Source organism: Pongo abelii, chromosome X, assembly GCF_028885655.2.
Source record: "Pongo abelii isolate AG06213 chromosome X, NHGRI_mPonAbe1-v2.0_pri, whole genome shotgun sequence".
Taxonomy (NCBI): Eukaryota; Metazoa; Chordata; class Mammalia; order Primates; family Hominidae; genus Pongo; species Pongo abelii.
Genome location: NC_072008.2, coordinates 82,580,803 through 82,598,426, shown reverse-complemented (window position 1 = coordinate 82,598,426; position 17,624 = coordinate 82,580,803). Strand labels below are relative to the sequence as shown.

At 36.8% G+C, this 17,624-nt stretch overlaps 1 protein-coding gene across 13 annotated transcripts in view; it reads left to right on the top strand.

Moving 5' to 3' along the window:
* The window catches only part of ATRX (ATRX chromatin remodeler), a 282,829-nt gene that overhangs the window by 143,042 nt on the left and 122,163 nt on the right, over positions 1–17,624 (top strand). For all 13 annotated transcript variants that reach the window (XM_063721248.1, XM_024240521.3, XM_024240517.3 and 10 more), the window contains 4 exons: positions 2,530–2,671; positions 3,885–3,994; positions 4,911–5,057; positions 5,230–5,407. In XM_063721248.1, coding sequence (XP_063577318.1) covers positions 2,530–2,671; positions 3,885–3,994; positions 4,911–5,057; positions 5,230–5,407 — 577 coding nt within the window. The remainder of the gene's footprint in view (positions 1–2,529; positions 2,672–3,884; positions 3,995–4,910; positions 5,058–5,229; positions 5,408–17,624) is intronic.

The following is a 17,624-nucleotide window of genomic DNA, read 5'->3' as shown; positions in this document are numbered from 1 at the left end:
TTTAAAGAGACATTTACAAACATTTTATAGATGACATTGCATACTTTCTTGTGTTCGCTTCAAAATGATTTGTGGGATCTGGGGAATTGGACAATGGGTAAGATGCTGTCAGTGAAACAAAACTGGCCTTAAGTTGATAATTTTCTTTTTCTTTTGAGACGGAGTCTCACTCTGTCACCCAGGCTAGAGTGCAGTGGTGCAATCACGGCTCTCTGCAACCGCCACCTCCCAGGTTCAAGCGATTCTCCTGCCTCAGCCTCCCGAGTAGCTGGGACTACAGGCGTGCGCCACCACACTTGGCTAATTTTTTTGTTGTTGTTGTTGTATTTTCAGTAGAGACGGGGTTTCACCATATTGGCCAGGTTGGTCTCAAACTCCTGACCTCATGATCTGCCCACCTCGGCCTCCCAAAGTGCTGGGATTACAGGCATGAGCCACCGTGCCTGGCCTTAAGTTGATAATTTTTGAAGCTGAGTGATGGGTAATAGGATTTATTATTCTCTTCCATCTACTTTTGTGTATGTTTGAAAATTTCTGTATTGAACATTAACAAATTCATTTGTTAACTAGTTTTAATTGTAAATAAGAAAAAATGCCTAAAATTTTATTTCTTCACCATCGTAATGTTTTTGTTTTTTAAATTTTTTTTAAAGTTTTTTTTGTTTGTGGTTTTTTTTTTTTGAGATGGAGCTTTGCTCTTTCACCCAGACTGGAATGAAGTGGCACGATCTCGGCTCATTGCAACCTCCGCCGCCAGGTTCAATCCATTCTCCCGCCTCGGCCTCCAGAGTAGCTGGGATTACAGGCGCCCGCCACCAGCCTGGCTAATTTTTGTATATTTTGTAGAGACAGGGTTTCACCATGTTGGCCAGGCTGGTCTTGAACTCTTGACCTCAGGCGATGCATGCCCCTCAGCCTACCAAAGTGTTAGGATTATAGGAGAGAGCCACCGTGCCCAACTGCGTAATGTTTTTATGATTTTAAAATCACAAGTTTCTATTTTTTTTCATGGAACCATAAAACTGTTTATTACAAGCATTTATTTTACTAAACTAGTATTTTGTAATGTTTAAGAGCATGGACTCGGGGGATCAACCCTCTGGGTAAATCTCAGTGTCATGATACTCAATAGTTGTATGACCTTGTGCAGGTTACTTAACTTCTCTGTCCCTCAGTTTTTTCATCTGTCAAATGGTAATACTTGTACCTATATTGCGTAGTTACTGAATATACTATGTAATGGATGGAGATTAGGATAAGATAGCAAAAAAGATTTGCACACACACACTTGTTACCTGTGTGCATATATTATATCTACTTAAGTTTTATTTTAAATAAGGAGCTTGTGATAATTGTTTCCGTTTTGTAATTAGAAGGTATTGTATGTTCCTATCATGATTTTTGAGCCTGTGGTTCTGAAACCAGTGTTTCTAAATATTTTTTTCTTTTCATATCATATATTTACAGTGTTTTTCAGTGGTAGTCATGTTGACATCCTGAGTTGCACAGTTCTTGTTTGGGACTGTCTTCTTCCTCCTCCTTCCTTCTTCCTCCTCCTTCCTTCTTCCTCCTCCTTCTTCCTCCTTCCTTCTTCTTCCTCCTCCTTCCTCCTTTCTCCTCCTTCCTCCTCCTTCCTCCTCCTTCCTCCTTCCTCCTTCCTTCTTCCTCTTTCCTTCTTCCTTCTTTCTTCTTCTTCCTCCTCCTCCTCCTCTCTCCTTCCTCCTCCTCCTCCCTCCTCCTTCCTCCTCCCTCCTCCTCCTCCCTCCTCCTCCTCCCTCCTCCTCCTCCTTCTTCCTTCTTTCTTCTTCTTTTTTTTTGGGGGGGGCATAGCAACCAACAACAGGGAACACTGCTTTTTTCACAACTCTGCGTAATAAATGTTGTTGAAATATCCAGAGTGAGATCTGTTGAGCTAAATTACTGACATTATCAGAGTGATTTAAAATTTTTTGGAGAGTTTTGATTTTAGAAGACATAAAACCCTGGGCTCTGTCCTGGCTTTATTGAAGCAAAATAGTGGTGTATTAGTTCTGAGACTGGATAATTTATAAAGAAAAGAGTTTTCATTGACTCACGGTTTTGCAGGCTGTGCAGGAAATATAGTGGCTTCTGCTTCTGGGGAGGCCTCAGGAAGCTTCCAATCATGGCAGAAAGCAAAGGGGGATTGAGGCACCTCACATGGTGGGAGCAGGAGCAAGAGAGTGAGGGAGAGGTGCTGCACATTTTTAAACAACTAGATCTTGTGAGAACTCGCTCACTGTCATGAGAATAGCACCAAAGGGGATGGTGTTAAACCATTCATGAGAAATCCACTTTCATGATCCAACCACCTCCCACCAGGCCCCACCTCCAACATTGGGGATTACAATTAACATGAGATTTGGTGGGGACACAGATCCAAATCATACCAATTGGATTTGTGGTGTGGGAGTAAATGTGTCTATATTTTGGAAAATCTCCCTTGGTAAGACTGACCATTGCTTGAATGATTTCTTTGAGCTTGACTATCAACAACTCCTTTTCTTGTAGGTGATAGAAATTGAAGATGCTTCACCCACCAAGTGTCCAATAACAACCAAGTTGGTTTTAGATGAAGATGAAGAAACCAAAGAACCTTTAGTGCAGGTTCATAGAAATATGGTTATCAAATTGAAACCTCATCAAGTAGATGGTAAGAAACTATTAGATGATTCAATAATTTTTAGTTAAATTTTTACCAATATTTGGTTGTGAGGCAGCTGCCTCACATCCTGCTAAGTCCTGGAGGTAAATTGGTGAGTGGAGTGGGGAATCCACAATCCCCCTGCCTTTATGGAGCTCATAAACAAATGAGGAAGAACAAAATTGGGTGATTGCAAACACAATGAGTGTTATAAAAAGGGAAAGAAGTGCTACTTACAAATGGGTAGATATAGCAAGTGGGTTTCACCTAGTTAGCAAAGATTGGCCTAAGGGCAGCTAGGGGTTGGGAAGAGCTGTAGCTAGCTAAAAGCCTTTTTCAGAAAATGCTATTTCAGCATTTTTAGGTATGTTTTCTTTATTAGAGTTGAATCAGTAAGTCAGTTTTGAGTGTTTATGTGAATTAATCATAAGGGAGGTTCTGTAGTTCCTACCTTTTGAGTTGCTAGTCCCCTTTCTTGCTCAGTGTTTACTGTCGAATAAAGGAAAAGATGATGAAATTATCTCCTGGGTTTTTTTTCCCTGATTGACTCAATAAACTCAAAGGTATTTTTGATAGGAAGCCATTCTCTCTTTGGATAAAGTTGCTCTCTTTTTACAAAAATTATTATTATTATTTTTTGAGATGGAGTCTCGCTCTGTCACTCAGGCTGGAGTACAGTGGTGCTATGACAGATCACTGCAATCTCTGCCTCCTGGCCTCAAATGATTCTCCCAACTCAGCCTCCTGAGTATCTGGGACTACAGGTGCACACCACCACCATGCCCGGCTAATTTTTTGTATTTTAGTAGAGACGGGGTTTCACCATGTTGGCCAGGCTGGTCTCGAACTCCTGACCTCAAGTGATCTACCCGCCTCGGCCTTCCAAAGTGCTTGGATTACAGCTGTGAGCCACTGTGCCCGGCCACGTTTCTCTTTTAGAGTATTCTTATGTTTCTTTGAACCATCTCAGGGAATAGAGAACGTCTGCTGTGGATAGCTTAGAGAAGATGAAGGAAAGTCCCCCTGTTCTATGTTTGTGTTAACTTGTTTCTGGTTTACTTTGGTGGGAAAAAATCCCATTTACATGTAAGAAATTATTTAGCCAAGTGTTTTTTTTAAATGCTGTTTCTTAGAAGTTTTGGTTATGTTTTTGATGTGTTTATATAAAGGAAGTTTTTAACTTGGACCTTTAAATTTAACTTAATGAAGCTGTTATTTTTAGGTGTTCAGTTTATGTGGGATTGCTGCTGTGAATCTGTGAAAAAAACAAAGAAATCTCCAGGTTCAGGATGCATTCTTGCCCACTGTATGGGCCTTGGTAAGACTTTACAGGTAAGAGCTGAAGAATATGAAGGTATCCTGTTTTTGTGGATTCATTAATATATATTGGATTCTATTATGTTTCAGGCACAGTCGTAGGGGCTGAAGATAAAGCAGTGAACAAGAATAACAAGATGTGTCTCCAAGGAGCTTATATTCTAGTGGAGGAGAGAGCTGCTAATCAAATAAGAAATATGTACTTTCAGAAAATGAATGTTAAGGGAGGATATTGAGTTAGGAAAGGCATCTTTTAGGAGGTACTGTTTGAGCAGAGGTCCTAATGAAGCGAGGCTGTGGGGTTTCAGGTATGGCCAACAACAACTGCAAAGATTCTAAGGTAGAAATTACCTTTTTTTTTTTTTCTTTTTTTTTTTTTTCTTTTTTTTTTTTTTTTTTTTTTTTTTTTTTACAACTTTTAACGGTTTATGATGTTAAAGTAATGAGAAAGTAAAGTATCTTTTACTATTAAAATTGCTGCATTTCTAAATGGCAGGAGTTGTAACAGAGATGTAAAATTGGTGAATGTATTTGTACTTTTAAACCATAAAGTAATTATAGATTTAATGGGTCAGAACACATTGAAGTGGAAAAATATTATGGAACATGATTCTCTTCTAAATGAGCGATGGTATTTTTTGAAAGACTATAGGGACATTCTGTGGAGACCTAGGACTTAGTATTGGTATGGGATCATTTTATACTATTCACATTGATCATACAATCATGAAGCTTTAGAGTTGGAAGAGCCTGATACATCATCTAGTTGAACTTTTGCATTTTACTATCTCTTTCCCTGTGCCTTGCCTGGTTTGGAAATTCTGGCCGTTTATTGTTTAAGTAAAACAAAGCTATAATATTGTAAGATTGCTTAATTTATTAATTTTTTTTGTGGATGTTTAAACGAAGGTGACAATCTGTTTTCTTATAGGTGGTAAGTTTTCTTCATACAGTTCTTTTGTGTGACAAACTGGATTTCAGCACGGCGTTAGTGGTTTGTCCTCTTAATACTGCTTTGAATTGGATGAATGAATTTGAGAAGTGGCAAGAGGGATTAAAAGATGATGAGAAGCTTGAGGTAACTTATTTTAAATGTTTTCTATTATTAAAATAGTCACATGAAATTCATATAGTAAACTATTTTTAATTTTTTTAATTTTTTTTACCAGTGATACATATTTCAATGGGAATATTTAATATTCACATGTTTTTAGTAGCTGCTTAAAAAAATCTTTATTTCCCCACAAAAGGTTTCTGAATTAGCAACTGTGAAACGTCCTCAGGAGAGAAGCTACATGCTGCAGAGGTGGCAAGAAGATGGTGGTGTTATGATCATAGGCTATGAGATGTATAGAAATCTTGCTCAAGGAAGGAATGTGAAGAGTCGGAAACTTAAAGAAATATTTAACAAAGCTTTGGTTGATCCAGGTAAGGTATTAATAGACAGTGACATAAAGAAGCAAGTTGAATAAAAAATGTGTTTATATTTTATTTAACAAATACTAATTGCACAACTACTAAGTATCTGGTCTTTGTTGTGGTTATCCTTCAGGTTTTTGCCTTTTAGAAAATTCTTAGTATTTCAATAAGATAAAATCACCCTTAATGTCGCCAGCTGTTCAGAATTTATTTGCTGAGTCTGAAAGTGTTTAGGGTTTTAGGGGATACCTTGTAAACACTTAAAAATGCATCAGATGCCTGTGTTGCAATCAAAGATTCTTCCAGCTATCCAAATATTAGGTGATAACAAGAGCTCTCTCCATATCCTGAAAACAGTTTGTGTCTTTCCAAACTTCATGTCATTAGAAGAATTGCTGCTTGCTTATCTCCTTTTAAGGGGCCATCAGTATGAAAGGTTAATATTTTCAATACTGTTGATCCTTATGTGATAGTAATCTGATATGAGAGCCAGATGTTGATATATTTGCCACTTGGAAAAGCAACACATTGTACTGTCTGCAAAACTAAAATTAATTTTTAATCTACGATTATTAATTTGTGCAATTTTTTCTTCATATGTTTATCTTGTCATATCATATTACTTTAAGATACTATTGAGGTTTTATTTTTGTTGAGAAAGTCTGGGTAATTGTCATTGTCAAAGTGATAGTAATCTTTAGAATCCATGGCTTTGCCTCTTTTAAAGATGAGGTAGTTAATACATAGCAAAATAACTGCCATCACAAATCTAAGGCCTAATAATAAGTTTATCTTTTTCCCACGATTAAAATAGGTGTCTAAAAATCTTGTGGCTGGTTTATTGTTGAAAAATTATAAGCTAGTGTCTAATATCATTGTAGCAGATTTTTTCCACAAGATTTCCTTGAAACTGTTTAATACAACAGTTTCAGGTGCTTAGTGTACTTACTTGTTCATGAAAAAAATGAAGAAAAAAAAGAAATTAAAGCTTCTAACATGAAGGGTAACATTTGTCATTGCCATGTTTTATCATTTAGTGACATTTTAAAAAAATTTTTGGCCGGGCATGGTGGTGCACGCCTGTAGTCCCAGCTATTCGGGAGGCTGAGGCAGAAGAATCGCTCAAACCTGGGAGCTGGAGGTTCCAGTGAGCCAAGATTGCGCCACTGCACTCCCATCTGGGTGACAGAGCGAGACTCCATCTCAAAAACAAAAAACAAACAAACAAAAAAAAACTTTTCATTTTGGAGTAATTTTCTGTTTACATGAAAGTTGAAAAGGTAGTGCAGAGAGTTCCCATATACCCTACATCTGGTTCCTCCGTTGTTAACATCTTACATTGCCATGATAGATTTGTCAAAACTAAGAAATTGACACATTGTTGACACATTATTATTAATAACTTCAAACTGCATTTGTATTGCACCAGTTTTTCTATCCAGGGTTCTACATTGTATTTAGCTGTCATGTCTCTAACAGTCTTCTGGTCTATGACAGTTTCTCAATCTTTATTTTTTCATTATCTCATCAGTCTTAAGGAGGACCGTCCAGGTAGATATCCTGTAGAGTGTTCTCTAATCTGAATTTATAGTTTTTCTTGTGATTAGACTGAGATTAGACTGAGGTTTTGAAAGAATACACCAGAGGTGACATACCCTTTTTGTCACATCATATCTCATATCGGGGATACATGATAAGCACTTGCTGTCACTGATGATGTTAACTTTCATCACTTGGTTAGGGTAGAGTTTGTCAGGTTTCTCTCCTGTAGAGCTGCTACTTTTACCTGTCCCTCATCTGTTCATTGCAATCCAGTCACTCAATCCAGCCCACCTGAATGGGAGGATGGCGGAAATTAAGCTCCATCTCCTATAGTGGGTAATATCTACACATAAAATTTGGATTTTTTTAAAGAAAAAATTATCTTTTCTTACCCATTTATTTATCCTTTGATTTGTATAATTATATACTCATCTATTTTTAGTTCGTGCATTGGACTATAAACCATTACAACATTTTTTTTTTTTTGCTCAAAATTGTTTCACTTTGACAATTGGGAGCTTTTTTTTAAGGTTAGGTCCTCTACCCTTTGATATGTCCCTATCCTTTTGGCTTTGAGTACTTTATTACTTTATGGCATTACAGCATGCTCCAGGTTCATGTTGTATTGTCCCGGCCCCAGAATCAGCCATTTCTTGAAGACATCATGGTTCCTTTTACTGAAATTGACATTTACAAATGTAAACAGACCCATATAATTTGCAAATATATCCTTCCATTCTGTGAGTTGTCTTTTTACTTTTTTATATCATCTTTTCAGTACTAATCTTTAAAATTTTGATTACATTTAATTTACCTATTTTTTTCTTTTGTTGCTTTTGCATTTAGTGCATATCCAAGTATTCACTGCTTAATCGAAGGTCATGAATTGTTTCACCTCTGTTTTCTTATTTTATAGTTCTAGCTCTTATATTTATGTTTATGATCTATTTTCAGTTTATTTTTGTATATGGTATGAGGTGGGAGTCCAACTTCATTTTTTGCATTTTGATATCCAGTTGTTCTAACACCATTTGTTGAAAAGACTACTCTTTCTTCATTGAAGAGTCTTGACACCATTGTTGAAAATCAATTGACCATAGATGTATGTGTTTATTTCTAGGCTCTCAATATTTATTGTATTGATCTATATGTCTGTCCTTATGCCAGTGTGACATTGTTTTAATTACTGTAGCTTTGTGGTAAGTTTTGCAATCAGGAAGAAGAAGTCCTACAGCTTTATTTTTCTGTCTCAAGGTTGTTTTGCTATTTGAGGTTCCTTGAAATTTCATTTGAATTTGATGATTGGCTTTTATGTTTCCTCAAAGAAACTAGCTGGGATTCTATTAGATATTGCATTGAATCTGTAGATTAATTTGAGGAATATTGCCATCTTAACAATATTAAATCTTCCCCTCCATGAACATCTAATTTCTTTCCATTTATTTAGGTCTTTAATTTCTTTTAATAATGAAATTTGATTTAGGTCTTTTAATTTCCTTAGTGTAAAAGTCTTGGACTTATTTTCTTTTATTCTTAAATATTTTATTCTTTTTGAACCTATTAGAAATAAAATTGTTTTAATTTTATTTTCACATAGTTCTTTGTTATAGAAATACAACAGATTTTTGTATACTGATTCTGTATCCTGCAACTTAGCTGAGTCCATTTATAAGTTCTAATAGTTGTGTGTGCGTGTGCACGCATGTATGTGTGCCCACGTGCGCGATTTAGAGTTTTCTATTAAAAAAATCATAGTCTATGAGTAGAAATAGTTTTACTTTTTCCTTTCCAATATGAGTATCTTTAACTTCTTTTTCTTGCCTAATTGCCCTTCTTAGAAGTTTCCATACAATGTTGAACATAAGTGGTCAGAGCAGTTGGTTGTCATGTTTTTGATCTCAGGGAAAGCTTTCAGTTCTCCACTATTAAGTATGACATTAGCTGTGGATTTCTAATAGGTGTCTTTTATCAGGTTGAGTAAGTTCTACATTGGGTTATATTTTTTGTTTGTTTTGAAAATTAAAAAAATAAATACCTAGATTACCCTTGTTAAAACTTAAGAGGGGCTGGTTTCTCCATTAGGTTTTATTGGAAGTTCTTCAGGAAACTGAAGCTCTACTTTTAATTTCCTTTCCAGAGTATATATGTGTATTAGAGATAGTTCCTCTGCCATAGCTGGGTAACCATCTGCAACAAGAATATTCTAATATCCATCATGTATAACATGGAATATATTAAAACTGTAGTTAAGTTTTAAGGTTTAGTGGTAGTATTTAGATATAATTTTCTTTGCCACCTAAGTCTAAAGTGTCAGGATTTGTTCAGTACTTCTAAATTTATTAGAAGGGATCTGTTAAGTATAACACTTAATTTTCTAGTACATGTTTTCCATTTTCTGCCCAATTTATCTTCTCTGATTTGGAACAAATTAGTGATAGTGAAGAATCACATAAATGTCAGCAGAGTATGTGAAGACTGAAGTTTGGGTGTAATGTCAAAGAAAAGTCTAAATTGAAGTTCAAGATGGAAACAAAATGTCAGAACCAGACAGTTTTGGGTAGGAGATTCTTAAGGATGAGCTGAGGTTGTAAACTTAGAAGGTAGGCTATTAGATCAGAAGCCTGGAAAATTGGGAGTATGTATTAGGATTGGAAACAGTGTTTAGAGCTGACCAGAGTTAAGATAGTAGTGTTCATCTTTCAACTTAGCTGCTCTGGTTATCTATTCCTGCATAACAATTATCCCAAGCCTTAGTAGCTTAAAGTGACAAGAATCAGCTGGGTGCAATGGCTCATACCTGTAATAACAATACTTTGGGAGGCCAAGGCAGGAGGATTGCTTGAGGCTGGGAGTTCGAGGCCAGCCTGGGCAACATGGTGAGACCCCATATCTACAAAAAAATAAAAGAATTAACCAGGTGTGGTGGCGCACACCTGTAGTCTCAGCTATTCAGGAAGCTGACATGGGATGAATGCTTGAGTCCAGGAGTTCAAGGAAGCAGTGAACTATGATCACTGAGATCATAATCATCACAGAGTGTGAGACCCAGTTTCTTAAAAAAGAAAGTGACAACGTTTTGTTAACTTTCCTAGTTTTACTGGGTCAGGGATTTAATAGAGGTTTACTTGGACAGTTCTAAACATTTTATCAACTTTTCTCTCTAATATCTTTATGGTTTTTTATGTAAAAAAATTCACCAATAGGTGGCAATGTAACACTGAAAGAGAATTTGCATTTATTACTATTATAATAGTATGTGACAAAACCTTTATTTGACCTTTCTTCCCTAACTTACATTTGTTTTGAGGCATATTTTTCTACTTAATGTACTTAAACAATCTGGTGGAGTTTTCTAATTCACATTACTGTTTTTAGAAGAATGTTCCACATTTTGTAGCTTGAGAGGACATAATTTTTATGTGTGTGCATGAATGTGCATATGCACAGTATTAATTCAAGGTACTGTTTGCTTTAAGCAATAAGATAGATCTATGTAATTTTATAAAATAATGACAGTTTTCATAGTGTATTGAACCATCTTAAGTTAACAGACTCTTTAGTCAGGCTTGAATTTTTGAACAGAAGAAATTCTCTTTAAGTCTTTCTCTAAATTCCTGTTCTTCTGCTCCCCAGAGCCTCATGGCTGCCATTCCCCCTGTAGTTTCTGTATAATTATTTATAAGTGTAGGTATTTTGAAACCCTCCTATCTGATATATATATATGTCATTGTTTGGGAATTAAGTTTTCTAGAAAGTATATAAGGTAACAAACATTTCATTTTATGTAAGTATGTATGTGTGTATTTAGGGGACAGGGAGATGGGGATCTCATTCTGTTACGCAGGCTGGAGTGCAGTAGCATGATTATAGCTCACTGTAGCTTCAGATCCTGGGCTCAAGTGATCCTCCCAGTTCAGCCTTCTGAGGAGCTAAGACTACAGGAGTGTGCTGCCATGCCCAACTAAAAATTTTTTTTTTTTGTAGAGACAGGGTCTTACTGTGTTGCCCAGGCTGGTCTAGAACTCCTGATAACACCTAGATAATTATTTGGAGATGAGGATCTCACTATGTTACCCAGGCTGGTTTCGAACTCCTGACACACAACTAATTTTTTGGAGATGAGGGTCTCATTATGTTGCTTAGGTTAGTCTTGGCCTCCTGGCCTCAAGCAGTCCTTCTGCCTCAGCCTCCTGAGTAGCAGCTGGCATTACAGGTGTGAGCCACCATGTCCAGCTAAAACTTACTCCTTTCGAACATTAAAAACACTTATTTTTAATTTTTTATGTTAGTAAATGTTATATACATTCCTATCTTATAATAATTCATATTCTATTTAATATGATGAATAACATGTTTAATATATGAATAACAATTTTAACTTTTTCATTGACTCAGGGTTATTAATGAGTGCATTTACTTTTATTTTTATTTTATTTTATTTTTTTTGAGATGGAGTCTCACTCTGTTGCCCAGGCTGGAGCGCAGTGGCGCGATCTTGCCTCACTGCAAGCTCCGCCTCCTGGGTTCACGCCGTTCTCCTGCCTCAGCCTCCTGAGTAGCTGGGACTACAGGCGCCTGCCACCACGCCTGGCTAATTTTTTTTTTTTTTTTTTTGTATTTTTAGTGGAAACGGGGTTTCACCGTGTTAGCCAGGATGGTCTCTATCTCCTGACCTCGTGATCCGCCCGTCTAGGCCTGCCAAAGTGCTGGGATTACAGGCGTGAGCCACCGCGCCTGGCTTACTTTTATTCTTAATTCTTCTAGTTCTTCAGATATCCTTACTAACGATAGGGCTACCACTCTCCTTCCATTGCCATGCCAACAAATAGTTCTTTTAAGTTAAAGAAATTATAAAAGTAATACATATCCTTAAGCAAAATAAAAACAGAAGAAAATGTTGTATATTGAAAAGTAAAAGTTCCCTACCTCCTAGTCTCATTATTGTTTCATTTATATCCTTATAGGAATTTTTTGTGCTTACAGAAGCATGTATTCTCCTTATTTGGTATTGCAACATTTAGGTGGTCCTCAAAGCCACCCTCAGGCTTGGTAACTCATAAGAAGGACTCACAGAACTCACAAAATCCATTAGACTCATGGTTATGGTTTATTACAGCAAAAATATACAAATAGGATCATAATATAGATAACTATTCTGCAACATACTCCTTTTTATTTAATAATATATTTGTCATATCTTTCAAGGTTTGCACATAGAGATATACATCATTTTTTCAGATTATTATTTATTTTTCTATAAGTTATTGGGGTACAGGTGGTATTTGGTTGCATGAGTAAGTTCTTTAGTGGTGATTTGTGAGATCCTGGTGCATCCATCACCCGAGCAGTATATACTACACCATATATATTGTCTTTTATCCCTTGCCCTACTCCTACTCTTACCCCGAAGTCCCCAAACTCCGTTGTGTCATTCTTATACCTTTGTGTCCTCATAGCCTAGCTTCTACATATCAGTGAGAACATTTGATGTTTGCTTTTCCATTCCTGAGTGACTTCACTTAGAATAATAGTCCCAAGTCTCATCCAGGTGATTGCAAATACTGTTAATTCATTCCTTTTTATGGCTGAGTAGTATTCCATCATATATATATATATGCCACAATTTCTTTATCCACTCATTGATTGATGGGCATTTGGGCTGATTCCACAATTTTGCAACTGTGAATTGTGCTGCTATAAATATGCATGTGCAAATACCGTTTTCGAATAATGACTTCTTTTCCTCTGGGTAGATACACAATAGTGGGATTGCTGGATCAAATTGTAGTTCTACTTTTAGTTCTTTAAGGAATCTCCACAGTTTTCCATAGCGGCTGTACTAGTTTACATTGCTACCAGCAGTGTAGAAGTGTTCCCTGATCACTGCATTCACACCAACATCTACTGTGTTTTGATTATGGCCATGCTTGCCAGGAGTAAGGTGGTATCACATTGTGTTTTTGATTTGCGTTTCACTGATCATTAGTGATGTTGAGCATTTTTTCATATGTTTGTTGGCTATTTGTATATCTTCTTTTGAGAATTGTCTATTCATGTTCTTAGCCCACTTTGTGATGAGATTTTTTTTTTTTTTTTTTTTTTCTTACTGATTTGTTTGAGTTCATTGTAGATTCTGGATATTAGTCCTTTGTCAGATGTATAGATGGTGAAGATTTTCTCCCACTCCGTGGGTTGTCTGTTTACTCTGCTGACTGTTCCTTTTGCCATGCAAAAGTTCTTTAGTTTAATTAGGTCCCAGCTATTTATCTTTGTTTTTATTGCATTTGCTTTTGGGTTCTTGACCATGAAATCCTTGACTAAGCCAATGTCTAGAAGGGTTTTTCCAATCTTATCTTCTAGAATTTTTATAGTTTCAGGTCTTAGGTTTAAGTCCTTAATCCATCATGAGGTGATTTTTGTATAAGATGAGAGATGAAGATGCAGTTTAATTCTCCTACATGTGGGTAGCCAATTATCCCAGCACCATTTGTTGAAAAGGGTGTCTTTTCCCCACTTTATGTTTTTGTTTGCTTTGTCGAAGATTAGTTGGCTCTAAGTATTTGGGTTTATTTCTGAGTTCTCTATTCTGTTCCATTGGTCTGTGTGCTTATTTTTATACCAGTACCAAGCTGTTTTGGTGACTGTGGCCTTTACAGAATAGTTTGAAATCAGGTAGTGTGATGCCTCCAGATTTGTTCTTTTTGCTTAGTCTTGCTTTGGCTATGCGGGCTCTTTTTTGGTTCCATATGAATTTTAGAATTGTTTTTTCTGACTCTGAAGAATGATGGTATTATTTTGATGGGGATTGCATTGAATTTGTAGATTGCTTTTGGCAGTATGGTCATTTTCACCATATTGGTTCTACCCATTCATGAGCATGGGATGTGTTTCCATTTGTTTGTGTCGTCTGTGATTTCTTTCAGCAGTGTTTTGTAGTTTTCCTTGTAGAGGTCTTTTGACTCCTTTGTTAGGTATATTCCTATCTTTCTTGTTTATTTATTTATTTATGTATTTATGCAGCTATTGTAAAAGGGGTTGAGTTCTTGATTTGATTCTCCACTTGGTTGCTGTTGGTGTGTAGAAGAGCTACTGATTTGTGTACATTAATCTTGTATCCGGAAACCTTGCTGAATTCTTTTATCAGTTCTAGGAGCTTTGTGGAGGAGTCCTTAGGGTTTTCAAGGTAAACAATAATCGTCAGCAGACAGGGACAGTTTGACTTCCTCTTTACTGATTTGGATTCCCTTTATTTCTTTTTCTTTTTCTTTTTTTTTTTGAGATGGAGTCTCGCTCTGTCGCCCAGGCTGGAGTGCAGTGGTGGTGCGATCTTGGCTCACTGCAAGCTCCGCCTCCCGGGTTCACACCATTCTCCTGCCTCAGCCTCCCGAGTATGGGACTACAGGCGCCTGCCACCACGCCCAGCTAATTTTTTTTTGTATTTTTAGTAGAGACGGGTTTCACTGTGTTAGCCAGGATGGTCTCGATCTCCTGACCTTGTGATCCGCCCGCTCAGCCTCCTAAAGTGCTGGGATTACAGGCGTGAGCCACCGCACCCGGCCCAGATTCCCTTTATTTCTTTCGTCTGATTGCTCTGGCTAGGACTTCCAGTACTATGTTGAAGAGGAGTGGTGAGGGTGGGCATCCTTGTCTTGTTTCCGTTCTCAGAGGGAATGCTTTCAGCTTTTCTCCATTCAGTATTATGTTGGCTGTGGGTTTGTCATAGATGGCTTTTATTACATTAAGATATGTCCCTTGTATGTCAATTTTGCTGAGGGTTTTAATCATATAGAATGCTGGATTTTGTCGAATGCTTTTTCTGCATCTATTGAGATGATCATGTGATTTTTGTTTTTAATTCTGTTTATGTGGTGTATCACATTTATTTACTCATATGTGTTAAACCATCCCTGCATCCCTGATATGAAACCCACTTGATCATGGTGGATTATCTTTTTGGCATGTTGTTGGATTTGGCTAGCTAATATTTTTGTTAAGGATTTTAGCATCTATGTTCATCGAGGATAATGGTCTGTAGTTTTCTTTTTTGGTTGTGATCTTTCCTGGTTTTGCTATTAGGGTGATGAATAGGGATGAATTAGGAAGGGTTACTTCTTTCTCTATCTTGTGGGATAGTGTCAAAAGGATTAGTACCAATGCTTTGAATGTCTGGTAGAATTCTGCTGTGAATCGGTCTGGTCCTGGACTTTTTTTTTCTTGGTAATTTTTAAATTGCCATTTCAGTCTCGCTGCTTATTACTGGTCTGTTCAGGGTATCGAATTCTTCCTGATTTAAGCTAGGAGGGTTGTATTTTTCAAGGAGTTTATCCACCTCTTGTAGGTTTTCTAGTTTACGTGCGTAAAGGTGTTCATAATAGCCTTGAATGATCTTTTGTATTCAGTGGTGTCAGTTGTACTGTCTCCTGTTTCGTTTCTCAGTGACTTTATTTGGATTTTCTCTCTTCTTTTCTTGGTTAATCATGCTAATGTTCTATCAATTTTATCTTTTCAAGGAACTAGCTTTTTGTTTCGTTTATCTTTTGTATTTTTTGTTTTGTTTTGTTTCAATTTTATTTAGTACTGCTCTGATCTTGGTTTTTTCCTTTCTTCTGCTGGGTTTGGGTTTGTTTTGTTTTTGTTTCTCTAGTTCCTGGTGACCTTAGATTGTCTGTGCTCTTTCGTACTTTTTGATGTAGGCGTTCAGGGCTATGAACTTTCCTCTTAGCACTGCCTGAGCTGTATCCCAGAGGTTTTGATAGGCTGTGTCATTATTGTATTCAGGTTGAAGAATTTTTAAATTTCCATCTTGATTTTGTTTTTGACCCACCGCTTATTCAGGAGAAGGTTGTTTTCCATGTATTTGCGTGGTTTTGAAGGTTCCTTTTGGAGTTGATTTCCAGTTTTATTCCACTGTGGTCTGACAGAATGTTTTATATAATTTCAGTTTTCTTAAATTTATTGAGGCTCGTTTTATGGCCCATCATATGGTCTGTCTTGGAGAAATTTCCATGGGCTCTTGGATAGACCGTGTATTCTGCGGTTGTTGGATGAAATGTTCTGTATACATCTGTTAAGTCCATTTGTTCCAGGATATAGTTTAAATCCATTGTTTCTTTGTAGACTTTCAGTCTTGATGACCTGTCTAGTGCTGTCTAGAAGTCCCCCATGATTATTGTGTTGCTGTCTATCTGATTTATTAGGCCTATTAGTAATTGTTTTTTAAATTTGTGAGGTCCAGTGTTAGTTGCATATATGTTTAGCATTGTGATCTTTTCCTGTTGGACCAGGCCTTTTACCATTATATAATATCCCTCTTTGTCTCTTTTAAATGCCGTTGCTTTAAAGTTTGTTTTGTCTGATCGCTTTGGGTGTCCGTTTTCATGAAATGTCTTTTTCCACCCCTTTACTTTATCTGAGTCCTTATGTGTTAGGTGAGTCTCCTAAAGACAGCAGATAGTTGTTTGGTGAGTTCTTATGCATTCTGGGGTTCTGGATCTTTTAAGTGGAGCATTTAGGCCAGTTACATTCCATGTTAGTATGGAAATGTGAGGTACCATTGCATTCATTATTCGCCTTGTTGCCTGCATATTTTGGGTTTTTCATTTTTTTTTTAACTTGTATTTTTGTTTTATAGGTCCTGTGTGATTTATACTTTAAAAAGGTTCTGTTTTGATGTGTTTCCAGCATTTGTTTCAGGATTTTGAGCTCCTTTTAGCAGTTCTTATAGTGGTGGCTTGGTAATGGCAAATTCTCTCATCATTTGTTTGTCTGAAAATGACTATCTTTCCTTCATATATGATGCTTAGTTTCACTGGATACAAAATTCTTGGCTGATAATTGTTTTGTTTGAAGTGGCTGAAAATAGGGCCCCAATGCCTTCTAGCTTGCAGGGTTTCTGCTGAGAAATCTGCTATTAATCTGATAGGTTTTCCTTAATAGGTTATCTGGTGCTTCTGTCTCACAGTTCTTAAGATTCTTTCCTTTGCCTTAACTTTGGATAACCTGATGACAATGTGCCTAGGCGAAGATCTTTTTGCGATGAATTTCCCAGGTGTTCTTTGTGCTTCTTGTATATGCATGTCTAGGTCTCTAGCAAGGCCAGGGAAGTTTTCCTTGATTATTCCCGCAAATATATTTTCCAAGCTTTTAGAATTGTCTTCTTCCTCAGGAACACTGATTATTCTTAGGTTTGGTGGTTTAACGTAATCCCAGACTTCTTAGAGGCTTTGTTCATATTTTCTTATTCTTTTTTCTTTGTCTTTGTTGGATTGGGTTAATTCGAAGACCTTGTCTTTGAACTCTGAATTTCTTTCTTCTACTTGATCAGTTCTATTGCTGAGACTTTCCAGAGCATTTTGCATTTCTAAAAGTGTGTCCAATGTTTCCTGAATTTTTGATTGTTTTTTCTTTATGCTATCTGTTTCCTTGAATATTTCTCCCTTCACTTCTTATATCATGTTTTGGATTTCCTTGCATTTCTCTGCATTCTTTGCCTTTCTCTGGTCCCTCCCTGATTAGCTTAATAACTAACGTCCTGAATTCTTTTTCAGGTAAATCAGGGATTTCTTCTTGGTTTGGATCCATTGCTGGTGAACTAGTGTGATTTTTGGGGGGTGTTGACGAGCCTTGTTTTGTCATATGACTAGGGTTGGTTTTCTGGTTCCTTCCCATTTAGGTACGCTCTGTC